The sequence below is a fragment of the Amphibalanus amphitrite genome, unplaced genomic scaffold (genome assembly GCF_019059575.1).
Source record: "Amphibalanus amphitrite isolate SeventyFive unplaced genomic scaffold, NRLGWU_Aamphi_draft 001385F_arrow, whole genome shotgun sequence".
Lineage (NCBI taxonomy): Eukaryota > Metazoa > Arthropoda > Thecostraca > Balanomorpha > Balanidae > Amphibalanus > Amphibalanus amphitrite.
This window is the reverse complement of record NW_024882878.1, coordinates 66,474-91,597: the sequence shown is the minus strand read 5'-3', so window position 1 is coordinate 91,597 and position 25,124 is coordinate 66,474. Positions and strand designations below refer to the sequence as shown.

The 25,124-nt window shown below is 48.7% G+C and overlaps 1 protein-coding gene and 1 long non-coding RNA gene across 2 annotated transcripts; both read left to right on the top strand.

Moving 5' to 3' along the window:
* Nucleotides 1-6,214: 6,214 nt before the first annotated feature.
* Nucleotides 6,215-10,293, top strand: LOC122372674 (uncharacterized protein K02A2.6-like). The gene is made up of 2 exons (XM_043350186.1): nt 6,215-8,055; nt 8,166-10,293. The coding sequence occupies exons 1-2, from the start codon at nt 6,215-6,217 to the stop codon at nt 10,291-10,293; spliced, it is 3,969 nt and encodes a 1,322-aa protein (XP_043206121.1).
* Nucleotides 10,294-15,235: 4,942 nt separating this feature from the next.
* Nucleotides 15,236-23,501, top strand: LOC122372679. The gene is made up of 2 exons (XR_006254908.1): nt 15,236-18,186; nt 21,704-23,501. It is a non-coding gene; the product is annotated as an uncharacterized LOC122372679 (long non-coding RNA).
* The last annotated feature ends 1,623 nt before the right edge of the window (nt 23,502-25,124 follow it).

Genomic DNA, 25,124 nt, shown 5'->3' with positions numbered 1-25,124 from the left:
TTGGTTTCCCTCAACAAATTTGACAGGGCTATCAAACGCCGTTTGAATTTTGCGGATCCGTCCAGTAGTTTCGGAGATACGAGGGGGGGGGGGCAAAAAATAGCCCCCCCCCCCCACCAGGTCGCGTTATAAACAGACCCCACCAGGGCGCGGGTTAAGTGTCCCTTTGATAAGTGGTAGGTACTTTGGCATAATTGGCAAAGTGACACTTGCCGACTGGCCTTTCTATATGAACTGGGCCCGGCCCTGGTGAGTTGCCGGGGCTGAGCCTGACCAAAGGATAGGCCGAGCAGCCCCCAAGCACTCACCGCACCCGGCTATACGGGCGAGCTCGGCTTACGGGCAATCCCAAATGGGATAAAGTTTCCCGTCCAGTCCGGATCAGGGGGTTGCGGCATGGAGGAAGATTTGAGTTTCCTGAGGATATTTTGAATACAGAAGCTCTTTATGAACCATGAAACATGTATTTTAGATTATTTTAACGGTCAAAATAGCGGCCGATGTCGGTCACGACGTCGCCCCGACGTCGGCCCAACGTCGGCTGGACCTCAGCAATTGATCTCGGTCCGACGTCGGCTGGACCTCGGCTGGACGTCGGCCTACATGCGGGCATACCTGGGCATACCCGACATCCAGCCGACGTCGTGCCGAGGTTGGACCGACGGCGGGCCGACGTTGGCATGCCGATGCCGAGATGCCGACGTCACCCCGACGTCGGCCGACGTCGGGCCGACGCATTAGCGTCGCTACGGGGGGGCAAGCGGGGCAGCTTGCCCCCCCCCCCAACCTCGGGCCGGGCACCCCCTGAGATCGATACAGATCCGATGAGATTTTGGAGTCGGGAAAAAATGGGGGTACCTTTCTGAGAATGCCTGTGAGGTCAGACTCGGTTGGAGCGTGCAGTTCAAACCAGAGTCTGACTCGCAGTCGCCAAAATCTTCAAGACTCCGAGTCCAGACTCGGAAATGTCAATGCTGTGATTCATTCCATGTTCCTAGTTCGTTCTTTATTACATTTTACAGCTGATTTTCATAAGTTTTGGAGTGCTGACACAATTTTCGTTCAAAGCGTGAAACGAAATCTTCGGGGCCTTTCTCAACTCTCGTCAAATGTCTGCGACAGGCTCAAGTACCGTACAAGTGTCGCAGGGCTCATGAGCTTGCTTTAACCCTATTCCTGGCGGGGGGGGGCCTCAGGAGCCCCCCCCTGAGGTTTTTTGGTTATTTCTCCCAAACGCGTTGAGCTAGGAAGCTCAAATTTTCTGACTTTTCCTAAAAGGCTTCTACGCAACATGTCTGAAAATTTTGAGTTGATCTGACCTCAGGTCAGGTCACCAGAGGCGGTTTGGTGACCCTACCTCAGAAAAGTTTGCAATCACGCCAGAGCTAGAGTTTTTGACCGATCAATTTCTTCTCTTCAGGGTTTAGTTAGGGTACCAGTATGTGCAATTTGTATATCTCGGAATTTTGATATCGGTGACCTAAGGTCAGGTCAATTTCGCGACCTCCCCATTATAAGTCAATGGGGGAAAAATCAACTCCCTGTTTTTACCACTAAAACGGGTCGGAATGGCCCCATATACCATACATGACTTCATATACGATCAACCTTCACTACCTTGAGGTCTGTTTTGCTGCTGGGCAGCTGTGAGGTCATGTGACGTCATCAAAGGTCACCAAAGGTTTTTGGCCAATAACTCCGTACAGGAACAAGATACAGACGCGTGGATGGTCTCATTGTGTTCAGCTCATCAAGACGCATCGAATGATATACATGATGACCTCGAGGTCACGTGACCTGAGGTCAACCTTTGACCTTGACCTTTCGAGGTCAACATATATATCATTCGATGCGGATTGACGAGAGGATCACGATGATGCCCTTAGCTTGTTCCTATCTTGACTAATTCGAAAGTTATTCGAGAAAAACTCTCCATATCTAGCGCCGCCATTTTGACTTTTTCGACCCCTGTGACGTCATCTTTGACCTGACCTGAAAATGACCTTAGTAAAAATTGTAGATCTTGGCCGTGCGTATCCGATGCCGTTTACCGCTTGTCGCTATCTTGCTTCGTTCTCGAGATCTCAGGGGGGGCCGAATCGGCCCCCCCCCCGCCAGTTTCTTGTCCCGGCGGAGCCCGCCAGGAATAGGGTTAAACAAAGGCTCCTAAGGAGCTCCACTGAGCCCTAAAGAAGCTTTCAGAGGGCCCAACCGGCCTCTGAAAGTCCCACTGGTGTCCATGTTCTCTGAGGGCCCAAACAGGGATCTTTGAGCCTTCGAACATTTCTGAGAACCTTAACTGGCCTCTGATAGTTCAGCCAAACTTTTGAGGCGACAGATTTTGCTAACCCCAAGCCGGCATCTGAGGGGTCACAGCTCACGTGTCCCTCTGAGGTCCGCAGCACATGTTTATTATGTCCCGTAGGGTCCTTAGGGATTCGACACAGACCCCGAGGGTTCACACTGTAATCCGAGGGCTCCAGGCTCACTCTGGGCCTAGTCTCTTAGCGCCCGCCGCCATCACTGGCTTCTGAGGGCCCCACCTTGGGCTCGGAAAGCCCTAAAGCACCACGTATGTACACGTAAATATATGAGGTGACCCACGCCGATCTCCGGGATCCTAAGCATGCTTCTGAGAGTCAGCACTGACCCTGAGTGGCCTGAAATGGCCTGGAAGTCCCAAACCTATCTCTAAGGGATCCCTTGCCGCTATAGTTTTGGTTCCGTTGAACAGTTTTTGTTCGCGTTTGCAGCGCTTCCCTTCACACGAAAAACGAGAAACTTTTGTTCACACTCGAGTGAACAAAACACTTCTTCTCACTGGAGCAAAGATGAATTACTTCCGATTCACACTTCCGACATTCACTCTCCGCCGAATGCCCAACTAAGCTACGATCGGCGGCTGGGATAGGTCATATGCATTTCACGTAAAACCTCTGCATGCATGCGTGAATGGAGGTTTTAGCAGGGTGATCCGATTAAATGGAGCGTTTTTCACCCTTTTCTGGGTAATGAATGATCATGAGCGTCCGCGTCGATCGTCTGCACCAAAGTCGATCGTCTGCACCCTCTGCACTGCGTCGGCAATCGCAGCCACTATATACTATAATTCTACCAGTGGTTTTCGTCACGAAACTTCAAAATTTCGAATTTTTCTGTAAAAAACTACATGTCATAGCTAGAAGGAAACCTGTGTCACCATCGGATTCCTCGCACCATTGCGCGTCGATATATGTAAAACGAGTGAGTAAAGATGGGGAAAGGCACGTTTTAACACAAAAGTTGATTTTGCCCCCCCCCCAACCGAAAATCTCTGGCGACGCCTATGGGCCGACGTCGGCATGTTTACTGGGTTCGCGCAAAATTGGTACACCTACAAATAGCCCATGGCACGCTGAGTTCGAAAATGATGACCTTTTTCCCAGGTAAAACCGTTTGACCCTGAGAGGTCAAAACACTGCCTGATTTTAAGGGTACGGCGACTTTTAAAGTGACCTTGAACTTGACCTATGACGACCCAGTAAACATGCCGACGTCGGCCCAACGTCGGTTCAACCTCGGCCCGACATCGGCTGGACGTCGGATATGCCCGCATGTTCCGACGTCCAGCCTGTAGTGTTCGCTATGGCAGTTGTTTAGCGCTTTTCACACGACCTCACGTGACTCCGCCATTTTGTGTGAAATAGACCCCGCGTTCGATGTCTCTCGGACGACGAAGATTCTACCGGCCCCCGCCGAAGTTAGTTGGTAGCACTGCTGCTCCACGGCGTACATTTCCTACCAGCCCATAGGGTTTACATGTTAAATGGCCTGTTTTCGGCGAGCGATATCTCGGTCAACCTTTGAAGGAATCAATGGTTCTTAGTCTCAAATGATAGATCAATGAATTTTCTTTCGACAATTCCTCTACCATTTTTCACGAAACCCAGCCGATCTTCTACGGCGTACAGGGTAAAGATTTCTCTGCACGCCAGCACCCGCGATCCGCCTCTCCGATCGTCGGCGCGCGGTCCTCGGTAGCGCAGTCGGTAGCGTATCGGGCTACGGATCCGAGGGTCGTGAGTTCGAATCCTGGGAGCGCCGTGTGATTTCGGCTAGAATTGAATGATGTACAATCTTGAATGTTTGCGTAATTCTGCATCGAAAACAACTTGCTTCCCAAGTTTACCAATTATTAATAGCTAATTGAATGTATCTGCGCACTAATCGGCCCCTAAGACCTGTTATTTAAGAAATTTAAGAAATGAATGTCACGTGCGCGTCACGACTGCCAGCCATAAGCGCTACCATATTCTAGTTTGAACTAACTTTTTGCTAAACCCGACCACATATAGTAGGTTTTCTAGTAGTTATACTAGAAATTCCTACCAAAGTTCGTCCTACCCTTCACTCAATATACCCTGGATTCTACGTCGTCCGGCCAATCCCGTCCAAGGTCAGCGGGGGCTCGGTTGCGGTTATGGAACGTGATTGGCCGGACGGCGTAGAATCTTCGCCGTCCGAGAGACATCGAACGCGGGGAGAGTTTACGTTCCACCTGGCCATTGTACACAACAGATATCAGTTCGGGTTCCATAACACTACATTTTGGCGACTAAGCACGAGATAAGTGCGGACTCTAGTGGAATCGCGTGTCGCGAATTTCCGTGTACCTAACTTTTTTTGGTATATGTCAAGTTTACGTCCTAAGCACATATCAATGATAATTGTTTCACATTCCTACGTATTTTGACGTGCTGAATCCAAAAATCATACTTACATGTCTCGCAACAACAAAATTATCACCAATACACTAAGCAATTACATCTTCCGACAACACACGATCAAAACAAATCGAGAGGAAGTTGAAAGTGTCCAGCGTTGCCATTTGTGAAAATATTTTGTCTTTTTTTAATGTCGAGAAATAAAAACATTCAATATATTATAAAAATAAATAGGAAATATGTAAAAAATATTTATTTAAAAAGAAACATTATTATTAGAAATAGAATAGCAAAACAACAAAGGGGAAATGTTGGGAACCGGGGTTATTGGGTGGGGGGGGGGGGAGGAAAGGAAAATCCTGAGAACTGGGGGGCGATACTTGTGCAAAGTTGGCTAAAATCAAGAATGATATGTAACAGTCGCTATTCAACTGTGAATAATGACGTCATAATATTTCTCGCGGCGAAGCAGCGCAGTGCCGAAGGCAATGCCTTAGGAGAGATTACAGGCAAGAGTAAATAAAATATTTTTAGGTTAAGTGGTTATGTATCTGGCTTCAGGCCGAAGGCCTGAAGCCTGATGCATGACCACTTAACCTAAAAATATTTGATTTACTCTTGCCTGCAATCTATTCCTGCAAGCAACTTTTTCCTTATCCCCGGTAGGCAAAAATCAGTAGGTTAGTTTAGGTTAGGTTAGGTTAGGTTCGGTTAGGTTAGGTTAGGTTAGGTTAGGTTAGGTTAGGTTAGGTTAGGTTAGGTTAGGTTAGGTTAGGTTAGTTTAGGTTAGGGGTTAGGTTAGGTAACAACTAGATTTGAGGCAAGAACCCCGATTCCTAAAATTTCCCAAATGTAACCATTCTTATCGTATTTTTCTCCATCCCCCTCCCCACAAACCCCGGTTCCCGACATTTCCCTATGACGTCATTTTCATTTTTTCTCTCCCCCACCCATGAACCCCTGTTTTTCTCACAGTGTATATAAATAAAGGGTTTATAATATGTATATAATAAAGGGTTTATAATAAAGGGTTTTTTCAGTGTATATAATAAAGGATTTTTCTAACCCTCCCCACCCAATAACCCCGGTTCCCAACATTTCCCCTTTGTTGTTTTGCTATTTAATTTCTTATATTTTTAATATAAATATTTTTTTACATATTACTTTTTTATTTTTATCATATATTGATTGTTTTTATTTCTCGACAGGAAATATTTTTCATCAATGGCAACGCTGCATACTTTCGATTTCCTCTTGACATGTTTTGATCGTGCGGTGTCCGAAGGTGTAATTGCTTAGGGTATTGGTGATGATTTTGTTCTTGCGAGACATGTAAGTATGATTTTTGGATTCAGCAAGTCAAAATATGTAAGATTATGAAAGAAATATCATTGAAATGTGCTTAGGACGTAAACTTGACATTTACCCTTTTTTGTGTTTCGGCCCGCGGTACGGCCATGAGCGGCGACAGTGGACCGCCCCTACCCGCGCCGTTTTTGCCCCATCCCGGGATGCCGGCCGTCCCGTGGAGGAACTGGGAACAGAAATTCGAACTTTATCTGTTGGCCAGGTGCGGCACGAGCCCCCTGCCCCCCGAGCAGCGGCGCGCTCTGCTTCTGTGCGCGATCGGTGACGAGGCGTACCGGGTGTTCGACACCCTGCCGCCGGTTGCGAAACGTGACGGCGAGGACGACTACGACGTCACCCTCCGCCAGCTCCGGGAGTTCTACACTCCCAGGACCAACGTCATCGTGGAACGATTCCGGTTCCGACAGCGAGCCCAGGCCCCCACAGAGTCCACAGCAGACTTCGTTGCTGCTCTGCGCGGCCTGGCTCGCACCTGCCAGTTCGGCCCCATGGAGTCGGAACTCATCCGGGACGTGGTGGTGGAGAAGACCCCCCACCAGCGCCTGAGGGAGCGACTCCTTCAGGACAGGGACCTCACTCTGGACAAGGTCCTGAGCGTCGCAGGGACATACGAGGACTCCCTGCGGGAGGCTGCAGCCATCTCCCAACCAGTTGCAGCCCCACCCGTCTCATCCGTGGCAAAAGTTACGAGGAAGCCACAACAGAAGCGACAGCAGCAGCAGCAGCAGAGCGTCAGCAGCGACTTCTGCACCAACTGTGGACGTGAGGACCACGCACCCAGGGATGCTGCCTGTCCAGCCCGCAGAGTGACCTGCCACTCCCGCGGAAAGAAGGGCCACTTCGCCAGCTGGTGCAGAGGCGGCAGTGGAACAACCCCAGCAAGGCCAGCTCAACGACAGCACCACAAGGCAGTGAAGGAGCTGAACGTGCTCTCCTGTGCTGCCACCACTGGGTCACGCCTCACCTGTACCGTCCAGGTGACTGCAGGTGACGTCACACAGGAGGTACCCCTCCAGGTGGACACGGGTGCCACCTGCTCACTCCTGAGTGTGAACCATGCCAAGGAGCTGTTCAGAGGCGTGGCGTTCAGCCCCTCCAGCTCACGGCTCTACGGATTCGGCCAGCAGCCACTCTCAGTCCTGGGAACGCTGCCTACCACGGTGACCTACAACAATCAGGCTGTGCCAACAAACTTCTACCTGGTGGACACCAAGAAGACGGAGGCCATCATGGGTATGGACCTGCTGCAGGCCCTGGGAGTCACCCTCCACCCAGCCTCGCACAGCGTCTACACGGTGGCAGGCTCAGCCCCGTCAGAGCTACCTGCCATCGAGGGCTACGTGCACCGCATCAAGCTGAAGCCGGACGCAGTACCAACTGCCTACAAGCTGCGCCGGCTGCCCCTCTCCGTGCGAGGGGAGGTCTCAGCAGAGCTGAACAGTCTGTTGGAAGCAGGCATCATCGAGAGGATCGACTCCTCTCAGTGGATCAGCCCGCTGACCGTCTCAAGGAAGAAGGACGGCAGGATCAGGGTCTGTGTAGACCTGCGTGGGCCGAACAGCCAAATCGTGCCAGAGGTCCACCCACTGCCCACAATCGACGAGCTGGAGTCCAAGCTCTGTGGCACCCTCTACAGCAGGATCGACTTGAAGTCGGCCTACCACCAGCTGCGTCTGCACGAGGACTCGCGTGACATCACCGCCTTCCTCACGCCAGACGGCCTGATGCGCTACACCAGGGTCCCGTTCGGCCTGGTGTCTAGCGGCAGCGCGTTCCAGAAGCTGCTCAGTCATCTACTGCAGGGTATCGACGGCTATGGACACTATCTGGATGACATCCTGGTCACTGGCCGTGATCAGTCCGAGCACGACAGGCGCCTCCGCACCGTGCTGGACCGCCTCAAGCAGGCAAATGTCACCATCAACACAGAGAAGTCCTCCTTCAGCCAGCCAGAGGTGGAGTTCTGCGGTCATCAGCTCTCCAGGCACGGAGTGGTACCTCTCCTTCTACCACCAAGGCCGTGGCCGAGGCCCCGCCTCCCACCAACGTAAAGGAGCTGCGCAGTCTCCTGGGCTCAACCGGCTGGTTCAGCAGGTTCGTGCCGCAGTACTCCGCTGTGGTGAGACCCCTCGCCATCATGCTGAAGAAGGAAGCCACGTTCCAGTGGACCAAGGAGGCCAACGACGCCTTCAACGAGGTGAAACGGCTCATCTCAACCAGGCCGGTGATGAAGCCCTTCAGCGCCCGCCTCCGGACGATCGTGACGACCGACGCCAGCGACCGCGGCGCCGGTGCCATGCTCACTCAGATCCAGCCGGACGGCGAGGAGCGGCCGGTGGCGTACTGGTCCCGCTCCTTCACCGACGCCGAGTCGCGGTACTCCGTCTCCGAGAAGGAAGCCCTCAGCGCGGTCAATGCTGTCGAGCATTGGCGGACGTACCTGTGGGGCCGTTCATTCACCCTGCGGACGGACCACTCTGCGCTCACCACTCTGCTCACGCCGAAGACGTCCAACCGCGCCGGCACGCGCATCGCCAGGTGGCAGTCCCGCCTGCTGCCGTACTCGTACACAGTGGAGTACCGGCCCGGGCGCAGCATCCCAGTGGCTGACGCCCTGTCGCGCCTGCCGCTGCCGGACACCGGCGCCGCCGAGACGGACGGCGACGAGATCGTCGCCCTGCTCACCGATGACGTCAGTGACGTCATCACTGATGACGACGTATGTGCCGCGTCGGCCGCCGATCCAGTCATGGAGCAGCTGCGGTCTGTCATCCGCACCGGCTGGCCCGACGCCGCGCGCCAGTGCACGCCGGAGACGCGCGACTACTTCGCCGTGCGGCACGAGCTGCAAGTCCGCCAGGACGGAGTCGTGCTGCGCGGCCCGGACCGCGCCGTCGTCCCGGCCGCGCTCCGCTCAAAGTACCTCCAACTGGCGCACCGAGCGCACGATGGTGTCGTGCGAACAAAGCAGCTCCTGCGCGACCTCGCCTGGTGGCCTGGAATGTCGAAGGACGCCGCTGCACTGGTCGCCGACTGCCCGTCCTGCCACGCAAAGGACGCCGTGCTGACGCAGCAGGCGCGCCCCGCGCCGCTGCAACCGGTCGAGCTTCCAGACCGGCTCTGGTCTAAGCTCGGACTGGACATCGTGGGCCCGATCCCCGGCGCCCCACCGTCTGCAAAGTACGCCATTACTATGACGGATTACCATAGTAAGTGGCCAGAGGTCGCTCTGACGTCATCCATCGAGACTGATGACGTCATCCAGTTCCTGAGCCAGGCCTGGTCCAGAGAGGGACTGTGTGACGAGCTGGTGACCGACAACGGACCCCAGTTCACCAGCGACAGGTTCCGACAGTATCTGGCCCAGCGCGGTATCAGACACCACACGTCTGCCGTCTACTGGCCGCGCGGAAACGGAGCAGTGGAGCGGCTCAACCGAGAGGTGAAGGTGTGGCTCAAGGAGGCCACACAGCTGCAGTCGCGGACGGCCGCCAGCTTCAGCGGACACGTGCGACAGCGCCTCGCTCTGTACCGAGCGACCCCGCACTGCACCACCGGCCAGTCACCCTCGGCGCTCCTGCACGGCCGGCGCATGCGTCTGCACCTGCCGGTCACCACAGAGACTCCGCCGCGCGACAGCTCGCTACAGCACCGAGTCGCTACCCAGCAGCAGCGCAACAGCCGCGGGTACGACTCCCGACAGGCCACCCGGCCGTCAGATCTCCAGCCTGGCGACACGGTGCGCGTGCGGCGACAGGGGCACGTGCCCAAGAACCAGAGTCGGTTCTCCAGCCCGCGCCGAATCGCCAGACAGCTCGGCCCGGCGACCTTCATCCTGTCCGACGGGACAAAGAGGAACGCTGCACACCTCGCCCGCATCCCAGACGCGGCGCCGACCGGCTCAGCACCTCCGAGCACCGACGGGCCGGAACCGCCGCCGCCGCCGCCGCCGGCCGACCCGGCTCCTCCGAGCTCCGGCGAGCCCCAGCCGCCATCGCCGCAGCCGACAGCGTCCACCGCGCCACCTACAGCGCCGACAGAGAGAGCCCGCCCGTCAGATGTCGCTGACGTCGCGCTGCCGGCCGCCACCGGCGCTGCTCGTGACCGGTCCCCCGGTGGGCCGCGCCCGCCTCAGAGGGCGCCCGTCGGCGGCACCCCGCGCCGTGAGTTGCCGGCCTCCTCCCGAGGACGCCGCCGATTCTTGCCGCGCCGATTTACGTGATCGGCGGGAAGTGTAACTTAACCCGCGCGGGGCTGGGGGGGGGTAAATTTTACCCCCCCTCGCGAATTTTTGCGATATCTCAAAAACGGCGGCGCGCAGCGCCGCCAAACTTTCAGTACCTTTTCTTACATCAATTTGACACCTTCCCTGAAAATTTGAGCGAAATCCGTCGGAAAATTTTTGAGAAATTGACGTTTTAGTGACGTCATGTTCGCCATTTTCGCCTCAAAAACGGCAAAAGTTCAAACGCCGCTAACATCTTCATTTTTAAAGGAATCAAGACGTAACAAAAAAGGTTATACGTAATTTTACTTTGTCTATCAAATGGCTATCTCGGTTTTTTGAAAATTTTGGATTTTGGCCTAAATTTTTTCAAAAAACTGATTTTTTTGGGAAAATCATTATAAAATCCAAAATTTTGAGTCTATCGAAAAAACCGGAATATATGTCAGAGAAGTGGTCTATGTGCACCTACGTACAAAATTCTAGAAGAATCGGTTCAAAAATGTGGGAGTTATTCAAAATTTTATGACGTCACGACACACAACATTTTTGAAAAATGACTTGTTTGGAAGTTCTAGACCTCGTACGGAAACAAAAATAGCACCATTCGATTCGCCGTGAAAAACTGCATCAGATAAACACCTTTTTAGGCCTTAACAACCAACTTCAAAATTTGACCTCACTTGACCTGACCTTGACCTGACCTCGACCTGAAATTCATCCAGAGGTGGTCCATATCACTTATTGAGTGTGCCTATTGAATTCTATTAGTAAAATGACCCATAAAACATGTGTCGCACATGCCCTTTTCTATATTTTGTTTTTTGGTGACCTGACCTGACCTGACCTGACCTTGACCTTGACCTCTGAATGATATTGTATGCAACTAATATTGTCTTGGTAGCCTAAGAACACGTTTTGGGCGATCAGTCTCAGTCCATGACTCCATTCTTCGGCAACTACGGTGCAAGGCCGATACTGTAGAAACTTGCAATTTGTACCCTTGACCTGACCTTGACCTTGACCTCAAACTTTAAATTAAGTACATGTTTTTAGTAGTTCGTGATGAGAGCTTTCGATTGGCGTTTGAATTTTCCAAATCGGACCATTAGTTCGGGAGATAACAGGGGGGGTAAAATTTACCCCCCCCCCCCAGCCCCGCGCGTTCGGCTGGAGACCCCAGCCCCGCGCGGGTTAAAGGGCCGGCGGGTGTAGTGTTCGCTATGGCAGTTGTTTAGCGCTTTTCACACGACCTCACGTGACTCCGCCATTTTGTGTGAAATAGAGTTTACGTTCCACCTGGCCATTGTATACAACAGATATCAGTTCGGGTTCCATAACACTACACAGCCGAAGTCCAGCCGACGTCGAGCCGACGTCGGGCCGAGGTCGTTTGCCGAGGTTGACGAGATCGTTTGTCGTTGGACCGACGGGGCCGACGTCGGCATGTTTATTGGGACAACGCGCCAAAAATATCAACCGGCGGCGGGATTCGAGCCCCCCAGTCGCCGACGTCGGCATGTTTACCATGGGACAACACGCCAAAAGCATCAGCCGGCGATGGGATTCGAACCCCGTGTCATTTGAACGCGAGGTTAGTGCGCTAACCACTACACCACGCAGCCAGATACCGAATTTAGTTTGTTTTGTTAGGTTATGCCCTTTCGGTCTGACAGGACCATTTCAGAGCCGGAAGGATGATAGGATGGAGACATTGGTCTTCTTGGCGAGCACCCTGGGTCCAGTTCATATAGAGTCCCTGGTCCCATTGCTGTTACGTGACACTTATTGGAAAGGGCGACCCCACAATGGATTCATATAGCCACTCTTACACACCTGCACCAACGTTTCCCAAAGTGTCCCTTTGATAAGTGGCACTTTGGCAAAGTGACACTTGCCGACTGGCCATTCTATATGAACTGGGCCCGGCCCTGGTGAGTTGCCGGGGCTGAGCGTGACCAAAGGACAGTGTTCGCCACGGGCCCCAAAATCCCCAGCCCAGCCCGGCCCGGGCCCATGGGTTCAGAGCCCGGCCCAGCCCGTAGCCCGCTCTTGGCAAATATTCCAAGCCCAGCCCGGCCCGGCCCGTCAAAAATAGCAATCTAGTTATTGTCTTAGTCTATGGCTATAATAAGCATGATTGATTACACTATTTTGAGAACAATTCAAATTGCATGAATATTAACATGGCAATCATGACTCCCTTCTTTTCAATGAATATAATCATTTCAAGCACCTATGGCACAAATTTTAACAGTAACAGCAAGCACCTCAGTCAATTAGGTCATGATTACACACCTATAAAAAGTTTACATGATTATATTAACTACATTCTATGAGTAAAGTTATCTTGCAAGCTGATGTGTGTGAACATTATCATTAATAATTGGTGACTCTAATGCATACTTGAAGGAAGTATTTGCAACATACTCTATACTTCCCAGCACTTACCAGCAGAAAAAAAGCTTGACTTATGGGAATTGATGAATCTGTCTGGGATTGACCTTGCTGTTAAATTCACTCCATAGATGCTGCAATATCAAAAGCCTGAGAAAGCATACAAAATAGGTGACACTAACTTTAGCACTGTCTTCCAAAAAAAAAGAGAAAATCCATCCATTTATCAGCAAAACTGATTTAATCTATTTTCAATTCATGCCCACGTGTCAACCGAATCTCTGTGGACAACTATCTGCTACTTTCCTTGCTATTTTATGTTAGGCTCTTTTCAAGATATGGATATCGCTAGCAGCGTAAGCAGAAAACATGGTAAGCTTGAAATGTCATTGGGTACTTTTGCGACTTGTACGCATCATCATCATCAATCGAAAATGAGCGAACACTTCTTGATTGTCGCAGCTGCGGCAGGTAGCGATTCTGACGAATTGTATAATAAAACATATATGATCAAGTTTTTGTTTTGTTTTTCGTTCGAGTTTTCAGACTTCGTGATTTTGGTTTTATTTTTCATTGGTTTAATTTTGTTTTCACCTTGATACTCACTTAAAAAACGTATTTATTTGATATACTGTTGTGTATACTACCTAGATGCCGCCACATAAACATAGCGCCGCCGCCATGATTGCACATTTTGTTGAGAAGGGGCTGGTTTGTTGTGATTTATTTTGACAAATTTATGGACATTTAAAGAAGCTTTCATCGCGAAATACTCTGTAGAGTTCCTCGTTACTTACAGTGTGTTTTGTGAGTATCCTTTTAAGGTTCTGTTCGTTAAAAAGCCGTCGGTGAAGGAAAAAAGACTGTGTTGGAATTGTCTCACTATCGCCATATATAAGTGTTAACTTAATGTAGCCCTGTAGCCCATCATTGTTGAGTGGCTTCTTAGTTTTTGGAGTTGTAGTGCTAAGTAAGTTGTTCTGATGACTACATTTTAACTTTTATTAACAAACTAATGATGCTAGAGATTCTCTGATCTTTTTGGTTGCGGAATTTTTATGAAAACCCTCCTATGTGTGACATGATGTGATATTGGATAATTCTCAAGATTCCCAAAATTCAATATCAAGTAGGTTTTCTTTCACATTGCTTAAATTTGGTTTAGTTTTTGTATTTTCCCAGTGGGTTTTGTTTGCATCAGTTTCCAAATTTTCTTAAATTGACATTAGTCGCAAAACCCATAGTGCACAAAGTTCTTGGCCCGGCCCATCCATAGCCCGTTAACTAATGATATTTGGGGGCCCGGCCCAGCCCGTAGCCCAGCCCGGCCCGTGGCCCGTTGGGCTGGCCCGGCCCGTGGCGAACACTGCCAAAGGATAGGCCGAGCAGCCCCCAAGCACTCACCGCACCCGGCTACGGATGAGCTCGGCTGACGGCTTACGGGCAATCCCAAATGGGATAAAGTTTCCCGTCCAGTCCGGATCAGGGGGTTGCGGCGTGGAGGAAGATTTGAGTTTCCTGAGGATATTTTGAATACAGAAGCTCTTTATGAAACATGAAACATGCATTTTATATTATTTTAACGGTCAAAACAGCGGCCGATGTCGGTCCGACGTCGCCCCGACGTCGGCCCGACGTCGGCCCGACGTCGGCTGGACCTCAGCAATTGATCTCGGTCCGACGTCGGCCCGACGTCGGCTGGACCTCTTCTGGACGTCGGTACATGCGGGCATATCCGACATCCAGCCGACGTCGTGCCGAGGTTGGACCGACGTCGGGCCGACGTCGGCATGCCGATGCCGAGTTGCCGACGTCACCCCGACGTCGGCCGACGTCGGGCCGACGTCGGCATGTTTACTGGGGATGACCTCGGATTTTTTTTTAATATGGTACTTCCTCTAGATGAGACAAACACACCGGTGGGCGAATTTTTCAAATCGGACCATAAACAAAGAATCTAGATTCTAGAGGGTACACAGTGTTTTGACCTCTCAAGGTCAAACGGTTTGACATTGGAAAAAAGTCACCATTTTCGAACTCAGCGTGCCATGGGCAAGTATACCAATTTTGAGCGAAATCATTACTTGAATTTTAATCCGAATAGTTTCGTTTAGTGACCTTGACCTTGACCTATTACCTTGACTCCGGATTTTTTATTGTGCTTCTGCTTCTCGATGAGACAAACATACTGGTTGGCGAATTTTTCAAATCGGACCGTAAACAAAGATTCTACAGGGTACACAGTGTTTTTACCTCTCACGGTCAAACAGTTTGACCTAGGAAAAAAGGTCACCATACGGGCGAGGGAAAAGCGCAACCAAAAAGGCAAAAATATGCACATGCGATAACCTATACTGCGAAAAAAGTGCATCATTTTTTAACGTCGCCGACAAATTGTAATTACCCCAAGCTCAGGCAGGTGTATGGTAGAAAATACCCCAACTGAAATACACTACGGCGGAAATAAAATACCCTACGGCGGAGCTCGGTTGCAATTTGTAAATACGCTTCGAACTCAGCGTGCCGCATGTTTTTTAATCCCACCCAGAAATGACAAACAAGCTCCCTGATTGGCCAGTTGCCGGCCAGTTGGACTTGAGCAGTCGCCATGGTGGTATCGGGGACTCGGCTGGCATCGTTAGGTGTTGAATTATGTGTTTCGTTGTGCTAGATATTGCCAATTCGCTTTGATATTTGATAAATAACGTTGGCTCATTCTTTGGTGACCTTGCATACTAATACGACGATATTTTGATACCGATTATTATGCATCAAACATCATGAGACAAATGTGGCGATTTCCACACCCTTTTGCAGTGCCCCCTCCCCTTGTGTAGTGAGTTAACAGGCTTGTAAGAACCAAGTGAACCATTTTTTAGTCAAGTGGTCATGATCGTCCCTACATCTAATGGATAATAGTCTTGCGCAAACTTATAAAGTACTGGAGGAAGAAGAAGTTACGATTTTAGAGTACGCAAACTTGATATTAAAAAATCTCAGGTATTTTGGCTATATAAAGTGAGAAGAAAAGTTCAATTGATCATTATTTATTACAATTGCAATAATGATAATATCATGATAATTGTACTGTCAGGTAATGATAATAGTCATGTCACGTCATGCCACTAACCAGGCACACAGACACAACACATTTTCATCTTTATGTATCTAGGCATAAGGTATTACAGGCATGTTTTTGCACACCTCTCATGTGCGAGTGGGCATGGCCTCCTTCATAAGCGTAGGAACCATGGGTGCAAGGGTGCAGCTGCACCCACAATATTTATCCAGTGGGTGCAGACAATGTATTCTGCACCCACAATAATCTGAACCAAAAACCCCTTTTTCATCAACACTACTTCCCATGCAGCACGGCAAATTCAGGATATGTTGCCTACTATCCATCTTTCGAAGCATTTGCTACTGTGATCAGTGATGGTCTTCCAAACTTACATTTGTGCTGAAAAAAAGGGAAATGGAGCATGTGATTGAACACATACCGAACCGATGACCCACTGTCAAAAATGTTAGCCCGATATCTTCGAAAATGGCTAAGTTGGCCGCTTTTACTTTTTGCGGTAGTCAATATTGACAATATTAGCCCTCGAATGTGTGCAGCGTTTTCCGCAGCTTCTAATGTGTAGGGGGAGGGGGAGGGGGTCGGTCGGACCCCCTGCCGTTCGGCCCCTGATCGAGCTAGAGCTTCGTGGAAAAAACGAGGGTGTTGCCCGTGACGAGAGGAAGCCGATGATACCCAATTTTAAGGTCCTACTTCATTGGTTGACCTTCCAGGTCAGGTCAATATTCCAAAAGTCGGGAAAATCGGGACCTGCTAGAACTGCGTAAAGTGAAGCTGTTATCGGGTTGTTCGGGGTGCTGATCACGAATATCTGATGTTAGTTTTGATCACAGATGATTTCTTCATGCATTTAGGCCAGATCGGGTCAGGTCAGGTCAGGTCAACCATTAGGCGTCCTACCGGCTATCCATAGTAGGTGTCAACTACCACTGACGGCGTCGTAGCATGTCACGAAAGCACTAAAACTACTTCGTAAACTTGTTGGTAAGAAGACATTGTTTCAAGTCCACAAACGACAAAACAGTGCAATTCAAATCTTTATATCTATTTATATCTATTTTTTGTTTACTTCGTAAATGTTCAAATGGATGCTAAATTCGAAATCAGCCCTATAAACTACCCTAGAAACATGTAAAACTCGAAAAAGTGAACCGAGGTCATCAAAGGTCAATGACCTGACCTGACCTTCAGGTTATCTTCACACCCACCGTGATGCATGGGAAGAACATCATTTCACATGTTTGGACGTCTACAATCACAAAAAGACTGGAAACGCGCGGATAATGTGAGCTGACATACGCCAAATCGCGATTCCGGCCGAACATGGTCTCGAGAATCAGGTCACTGGTCAAAGGTCTTTTGGGTCAGGGTCATGAAATTTTTAGAGTAGGTGTAAAACTGATCAACTCGAGGGTACTCAAAGTTTCGTCGCGATCGGCCGCTTTTTGCGCGAGTTATTTGCGAACAACCATGGGGGGGGGGGTCATCCGACCCCCCTACACATGCGAGGGTCAATGCTTCCAAATGCACTTATCGGTTGGTACCTTTTCGACATGGTACACCCTCAAAGCTCGTAACGAGCCTTCGCTCGGGTGTCGCCCCCCCCCCCCCCCGCTTCACCGGCCATGGCTGGATTTCTGCACCCATGCACCCACAATGTTCCAGCCGTTCCTACGCCCATGGCCTCCTTCACAGTTAAGTTTTGGCTGATTGTGCTCAAATTTTGTAAGTACCTACATGTAAAGGGATGTAGATACAGTTAGTCGGGCACTCTTCTTAATTCAGTTTTGTGCACCACTTCCTGCTTTCACCATGCTGTGCCCACTCTGCTTTACAGTGGACAGCTGCTTCTGTGACACACATTAATCTTGCGTTCATTGAAACACTTAGTTTTGAGTGTTTTGACTCAGTTTTGTTGTAACGTTACCTGTGTTTATATTTTCAATAACTTGTTTTGGGCTGCTAGTTTGATTTGTTTTTGACATCAAGTAAGATTTGATTTTTGTTTCTGAGATTCCAATGTTATTTGTGGCAAATATTTTCCAAAAATCCTCCATCTAAAGCTTCAACTGAATTCTAAAATGCCTGCATTTTCTACCAGAAACATTATCATTGATACCTCCTACAATATTTCATTTTGTCACCAGGTACCTGGACTGGTGAAAAGTGAAAACTGAAATTCATTCATGTCACCATTATCCTACGACCTACCCCTAAATGGAATTGATCTTGTTTCACAAATGAGTTGTACATTGTACAATGTCTATCAGCTGATGTCTATTGTCTATCTCTCTTTCAGCACAGAAGATCCTCAGTCATAGTTAACAAAATGGAAAAAAATTAGCTGTGTTTTTAAGATTCCAGTTGTGGCCATCAACTGCTCAGGAAAGCAGCCCAGAATCACTTCACAACAGGTATGTTGATGCATGTACATCGTACATTAACATCAATGTCTGAATGCTGAAGAATTGTTGAACAGGGAACACATTTACCTAGCTTCTAAAGACCACAAATCCTACATTACTTACATAAACATTTTTCTATAGAACTTATATTATCTACTTTCATCTGGCTAAGACTTTTTTACATTATAGGGGAGAGTGGGGAAAGATGCCCAGGGTTTTACTATGTCATATAATATACGAAAATGACGATCGGAAGCAAAAGGTTGGAGTTTTAACGGAAGCCGACATAATTTTTCTCCAAAAATATCACACTTTCGTGCCTGAAATATGATAACTTTTTTTGCTATTAAGCATTTTCCTGAAGAAGTGAAAAGGGGCATCTTACCCCACAGGGTGGGAAAGACGCCCCCTGGCGTTGGAGAAGATGCCCCCTGCACTATAAGTGACATAAATGGGCACGTGAATCGCCTGAACGAATCAGTAGTCCCTTCGAGCCTGCAGTAGACACCAAACGTCATCGTAAGGGCCCTCAAAAGTAGTCGTAAGGGGCTTCAGAGGTCATCGTTAGGGCCATCATAGTCCAGCGCGGCCAAACAAGCCTCCGTGGTGGCGTTCGGAGACCACTGTGGGGCCCTTATAGGTCTTCATGATGCTTGAGGGCCCTCGAGCCCATCGTGGGGACCTCAGATGCCAGCGCGGCCCGTGGAGCCAACGTGGGAGCCCTCAAAGGATGTCGTGAGGGGCCCTGGAGCCAATAATGGGGCCCACAGAGGCCGTCGTGAGGGTTCTCAGAGTCAGATGCCGCCGAAAAAGTCGCTGTGTGGGCCGAGAGGCCGGCATGGGGAGCACCCGACCGTACTGGACTCTCAATAGTCCCAGATCGGCTTTTGTCTCTCATCACAAGTATGTAATAAATTATTTGACGGGCTGCTTGAAGGACAGCCTACGGATTTAGGGGGGCGTCTTTCCCCATCAGGACAGGGGGCATCTTACCCCAAGGTACCGAAGCACAGGGGCGGTTCTCCCATATAGGCAAGGTAGGCAGTGCCTACGTCAATTGCCGTCTCCCCTGCGTCTAAATCATCCCTATATCGTGGCTTTTGTTTGCTTGATTGCTTTTGTTAAAAATCTTTTCTTTCTCGTTTTTCAGAATGCGTTGAAACGACAGAGAATTTCCTAAACTTTTCAAAAAACGTCACATAAAGATCGTACTATAAGAACCTTGACGAAAACCTTTGCCTAAGCTGTGCCTACCTCGTCCTACTAGATTATCGACTATTGCCATGCTGAGGCTATTGAGCCTTTTGGTAGAAAAGGTCTAGATGGTCGGCACATCGACTAGGTGCTACCTTCTAACTCTCAAACCTAACTTTTTAATACGTCCATTTATCGTAAAATAAAGCACTTTTTACTTTATCAATTTTTATCATAAGTTCAGCGTACGTAGCGTTGTTATGCTTGTTGTGTTATTCTATTGTACCTATTGTTATTCTATTCTATTGTTCTAAATTATATTGAACGAACTAGACTCCTACTGAGAGACTCGTTTGCCTCTGGCGGCAGACGTGTAAGCTCTAGTTAAGTTGATGGTTTTTGTAGATGACGCTGCTGTCGCTGCTTGACGCATCCAGACTAAGCGATAAGGCTGTCTCCCCCTCCTCCTTTTACCTATTCCGTATTGAGCTTTTCTGCCTTACCTACCAAGTGCCTACCTACTTTCAATAGGTCAGCGCCGCCCCTGCCGAAGCAACATTAAATCAGTACAATTTGTTAGCCATAAAACTACACCCTGAAACAAACTGTTTGAGACACAGTACACGCATGTTAATGTATGACGACTATAGCAAGGGACGCAAAAATTATCTACTTTCTTTGATATTGACAATGTTTTGACACCAAAATATTTTTTGAAAGCAGCAAATAAAAAACATGCAATCACCAGCCAGCCGTTGCCCAACTGAGCTTCACAAATTTGTGTGCAGTTAACAAGGCAGGCTTCCGCTTTACGCTAAGAACATTAATTTTCAGGTTCGATTCTTTGTTTCGCCGCTAGAGGGGGTGGGGCGTCTTTCCCACCCTGGGCATCTTACCCCACTCTCCCCTATTCCCTCTGTTAACCCTATTCCTGGCGGGGGGGGGGGGGGGGGCCTCAGGAGCCCCCCCCCCTGAGGTTTTTTGGTTATTTCTCCCAAACGCGTTGAGCTAGGAAGCTCAAATTTTCTGACTTTTCCTAAAAGGCTTCTACGCAACATGTCTGAAAATTTTGAGTTGATCTGACCTCAGGTCAGGTCACCAGAGGCGGTTTGGTGACCCTACCTCAGAAAAGTTTGCAATCACGCCAGAGCTAGAGTTTTTGACCGATCAATTTCTTCTCTTCAGGGTTTAGTTAGGGTACCAGTATGTGCAATTTGTATATCTCGGAATTTTGATATCGGTGACCTAAGGTCAGGTCAATTTCGCGACCTCCCCATTATAAGTCAATGGGGGAAAAATCAACTCCCTGTTTTTACCACTAAAACGGGTCGGAATGGCCCCATATACCATACATGACTTCATATACGATCAACCTTCACTACCTTGAGGTCTGTTTTGCTGTTGGGCAGCTGTGAGGTCATGTGACGTCATCAAAGGTCACCAAAGGTTTTTGGCCAATAACTCCGTACAGGAACAAGATACAGACGCGTGGATGGTCTCATTGTGTTCAGCTCGTCAAGACGCATCGAATGATATACATGATGACCTCGAGGTCACGTGACTTGAGGTCAACCTTTGACCTTGACCTTTCGAGGTCAACATATATATCATTCGATGCGGATTGACGAGAGGATCACGATGATGCCCTTAGTTTGTTCCTATCTTGACTAATTCGAAAGTTATTCGAGAAAAACTCTCTCCATATCTAGTGCCGCCATTTTGACTTTTTCGACCCCTGTGACGTCATCTTTGACCTGACCTGAAAATGACCTTAGTAAAAATTGTAGATCTTGGCCGTGCGTATCCGATGCCGTTTACCGCTTGTCGCTATCTTGCTTCGTTCTCGAGATCTCAGGGGGGGGGGGCCAAATCGGCCCCCCCCCCCCGCCAGTTTCTTGTCCCGGCGGAGCCCGCCAGGAATAGGGTTAAACATGAAAATATGATGAGTTATAGACTAGTATAACAAGCTGGTAATTATATCTGCCTTGTCAGCTTGGCCAACATCTGCACCATGTCTATCACAAAATATGACTGCTTTCCTGACATTTGCATTTGTTCCACTCACCAATTGACCACTTCTACCATCTGCTTGCTCTATGCACAGACATTGTCATAGGGTCTGTTCCAGTCGCACTTCCTAACACCTCTTAACTCCTCCAAGATTGCTTCCCTGTTCCAGTGGCAGCTTTCGCCCCTACAAAGCCAAGAAGGGCCCTGCTCCAACCTCCTCTATCTTGCTCTTTGAGGAGTTTAGATGTGTTAGGAAGTGCGACTGGAACAGACCCATAGCAAAACAGTTTCATCTCCCTGAGTCTGTACTGTCTTTTTCCAGGTTTCCAAAGGATCATCATTCATCAGCACAGAAGGGTGGGAAAGAGAAGGCTCAAGGCTGTTCAAATTCTGAAAAGCCAGAGCTGCAAAGGAGGTCAAAGATGCAGTGCAGTTGGCCCACTCAGTAGAGTTTCACTAGTGGTTCTGATGTGGACTGAAGATTACACGCTGGATTGAAGTGGCCGGTCTGGAGCAGCTGTAGTTCATCATTCTTGCTGATTGTGGACGAGTAAGAGCCCGTGTTGGCCCCGATCGGCGATCGCTGGCCAAAGCCCACCACCAGTTTGGTTATAGGCGTTGGCTGTGATATCTAGTGTCGCCTATGTGTGAAAAGGACAAGTTGATAACAAAACCTGTTGCGCCATGTTATTAACCCGCGCCCGGGTGGCCCTCAGCCAACTTGGGGGGGGGGGGGGGGAGGTGTATTCGGCCACACCAGGTTATCTTGGAATGTAGCAAAGCTGGAAAGACGCAGTAAAATCAATCTATAGACCGCTATTTTTCTTCAGAATCATACAGGTCATTTTTGATCAGGTCATCGCTGAGGTCACTGGAGGTCACCAAAAGTAAAATGATGACGAATTTTGGCCCCCGATTTTGACAACTTCACAAATTGGTTCATAATTCGAGAACCAAAGAAGCTACAGCGCCGCGGAAAAGCGAATTCGATAGCTCTTTCGAAAATCTTTCAGGTTCTCAGATTTGAGCTAAGGTCAACTAGGGTTAAGCCTCCAAAGGGCAAAAACTGAACAATCGGCTTGCTTCGGAAGTCGTCTTTTCTTTAAATTTTTTTAAACTGATACCAACCTTTTATTACGTTGATTTTACCGGCACTGCGTTTCTCTCGTCTTCTTGGCCTAACAAGGTCAGCTTAATAAATTTGACCTCAGGTCAATGTCGCAGAAAATGCCATTTTGCATGTCATTGATGATTCGTTACATTGAAATTGAGATTAACATCAGTAGCGGCGGAACACCTTCAATTAAGGGGGCATTGCCGACTTTTGGTCTCATTCTTTCCATGCAACGGCCATAGGGCTAATGTTAAAATGCCAAAATCAAAGGGGGCACGGTGCCTCGGTGCCCTCGGCCTGTTCCGCCGCCTATGATTATGATGCTTTTAGCGCTCTGGCCACATTCCATCTAAAATCGATGTACAAAAATAAACTGTTGGGAGGCGTTACATGACCTGAGATGACCTCAAGAGCATACGATAGATCCCGATGTTTGAGTGCTTTTGTTTCAAAAGCAGAACATTTCGATTTCGAGTTCCTCATACTGACTGAAACTGGAGACGTCGCAAAGTTGACCTGACCCTAGGTCACCACCGATATCAAAATTAAAGATATTCAAGATGTTGGTACTGATTCTCTCATGCAATAGCTCGAGTTTCAAACTTCTACTTCATGGTGACCTGACCTGACCTTAGGTGACATGGGGTTACTTTTTTTCACAATTGATGCGAATCGATGCATTATACATAAGCTATACTAAGTTTCGTGTCGTTTTATCTATGCAAGCACAAAATTGTCAGGTGTGGCCAAAAACGCCCCGACGGCCCACCCACCTGGGGAACGTTAAAGCAGTGATGTATTTTTTTCGGTGTATTCCACGATGCATCGATCGGTGTACTTGATAATGCATTATTTATTGCTGCGTGTGTACGCTTTTCCTCTGTTCAGTGTGATCTGTGATAGGAAAACTACCGATATATCTCCACGCGCATGACTGAAAGAGCTGGCGTGATCTATAATATTGGGTGTCTGTTTTTGTTTGGCATTTTATAAATAATGAGTCAGCTGTGATCGTTTGATGAGACACTGGGACAGCCGGCCTGTATGATCAGCGAACGGCAGGCGGCGGGGCAGTGGTCCGGTGGCTGCTGCATGGGACTGACACCAGCAGATTCAGAGCTGCGATACGCGGACGTTATGTTCACAATACCTTTGCAAAGTAATATCTGATAGATATCATGTCCTCGAAAATGTTCTTCAATCAATATGATTTTACCTCCTGGCTTATTCCATGGGGGCCGAAACCGATCGTTTTATGCACGCCTTTTCTGGGCCTCGTTCTCCTCTAAATGCGTGTAGGTAGCAATTGTATTCAAGGGACGATTGAAAGTGCCTCCGATTGGTTTTCAGCGTAGGTGGGATATGGCCGTTGAATGTGAGGCAGTCGATAAGGAATGTCGAGCTGGAACGGTCATTGGGTAGGTACTAGGTAAGGTATGTGAAAGGCAGCAGTGGAAAACAAGGAAGGGAGGCGTTTGGTGTGAGGTTTCAAATGCTCTATGCATAAGAAAAGTTCATTTGATCATATGACACCGTCCTTTTTATCGCGATACGTGAGCAACGCATGAGACGCTCACTGTTCAGACTTGTAGCGTTAGAGACAGGCTGAGAAGGGCTATTTCCGCGAAAGGATATTCTGGAATTTGAATTGAAAAGCATTTAGTTTTGAAAGCATCAGTACTTCTTAACACGATACTGACTCATTTAAAATTTCAATTTTTCCCCATTGCGAAAGCATAAGAAACAGAGACTGCGGTGTCCCCGTACGCAGGATTCTGGAGACTGTCAGGCGGATGTTAGTAGCTAAAAGCTTTTGTTCTTTATTTAACAGATAACAATCATTTCTTTTAATACTTTGTAACACCTAACTCACTAGAAACAATCTCTACGGGCTTCCAAAAGTGTTATATTTAACATGTTAGATCAATTACAATATTTTAGCTGCCCTAACCTGTAAATGTAACGGATGCGTCATTATTGAAAACGTGCTAAAGCATAGTATTCTATTGCTGACAAATATTCTGCGTCTGTCAGCCAAAACTGGCCAATCAGAGGCTTTGTTTGTCATTTCTGGGTGGGATTAATAAACATGCCAGCGTGCCATGGGCTATCTGTAAACTCAAGGCCGTGTAAACCATTATTTTGAGCGGTCATTGCTCGAAATTGAGGGCCTGTTCCAGCGCCTCCAGAAACCTCCAGAAAGCTCCAGAAAGCTCTAGAATCCTCCAGAGAGCGTTCCAGCGCCTCCAGAAAGCTCCAGAAAGCTCTCGCCGAAGCTCCAGAAACCTCCAGTAGCCTCCAGAGAGTTGAGAGGTCCAAATTTCTCTGGAGGCTCTGGTCTACAATTATGGCGCACATGTGACAATCACGAATGTAAACAAAGGACTTTTGACTGACTATTTTACAACTTGAATGTAAAGAAAATTACATTGCTATAATTTTGTTAATCTTTCTTAATAAAATTGAAAAGAAATTTTGCGTTTCAAGAGAGAACAATCGCCATTCTTTTGGTATCTGTGATGCCAATCTCCAGAAATCTCCAGATTGCGTTCCAGCGCCTCCAGTGAAACCTCTGGTAGAGCCTCCAGTCAAGAATTTCTACTGGAGGCGCTGGAACAGGCCCTGAATC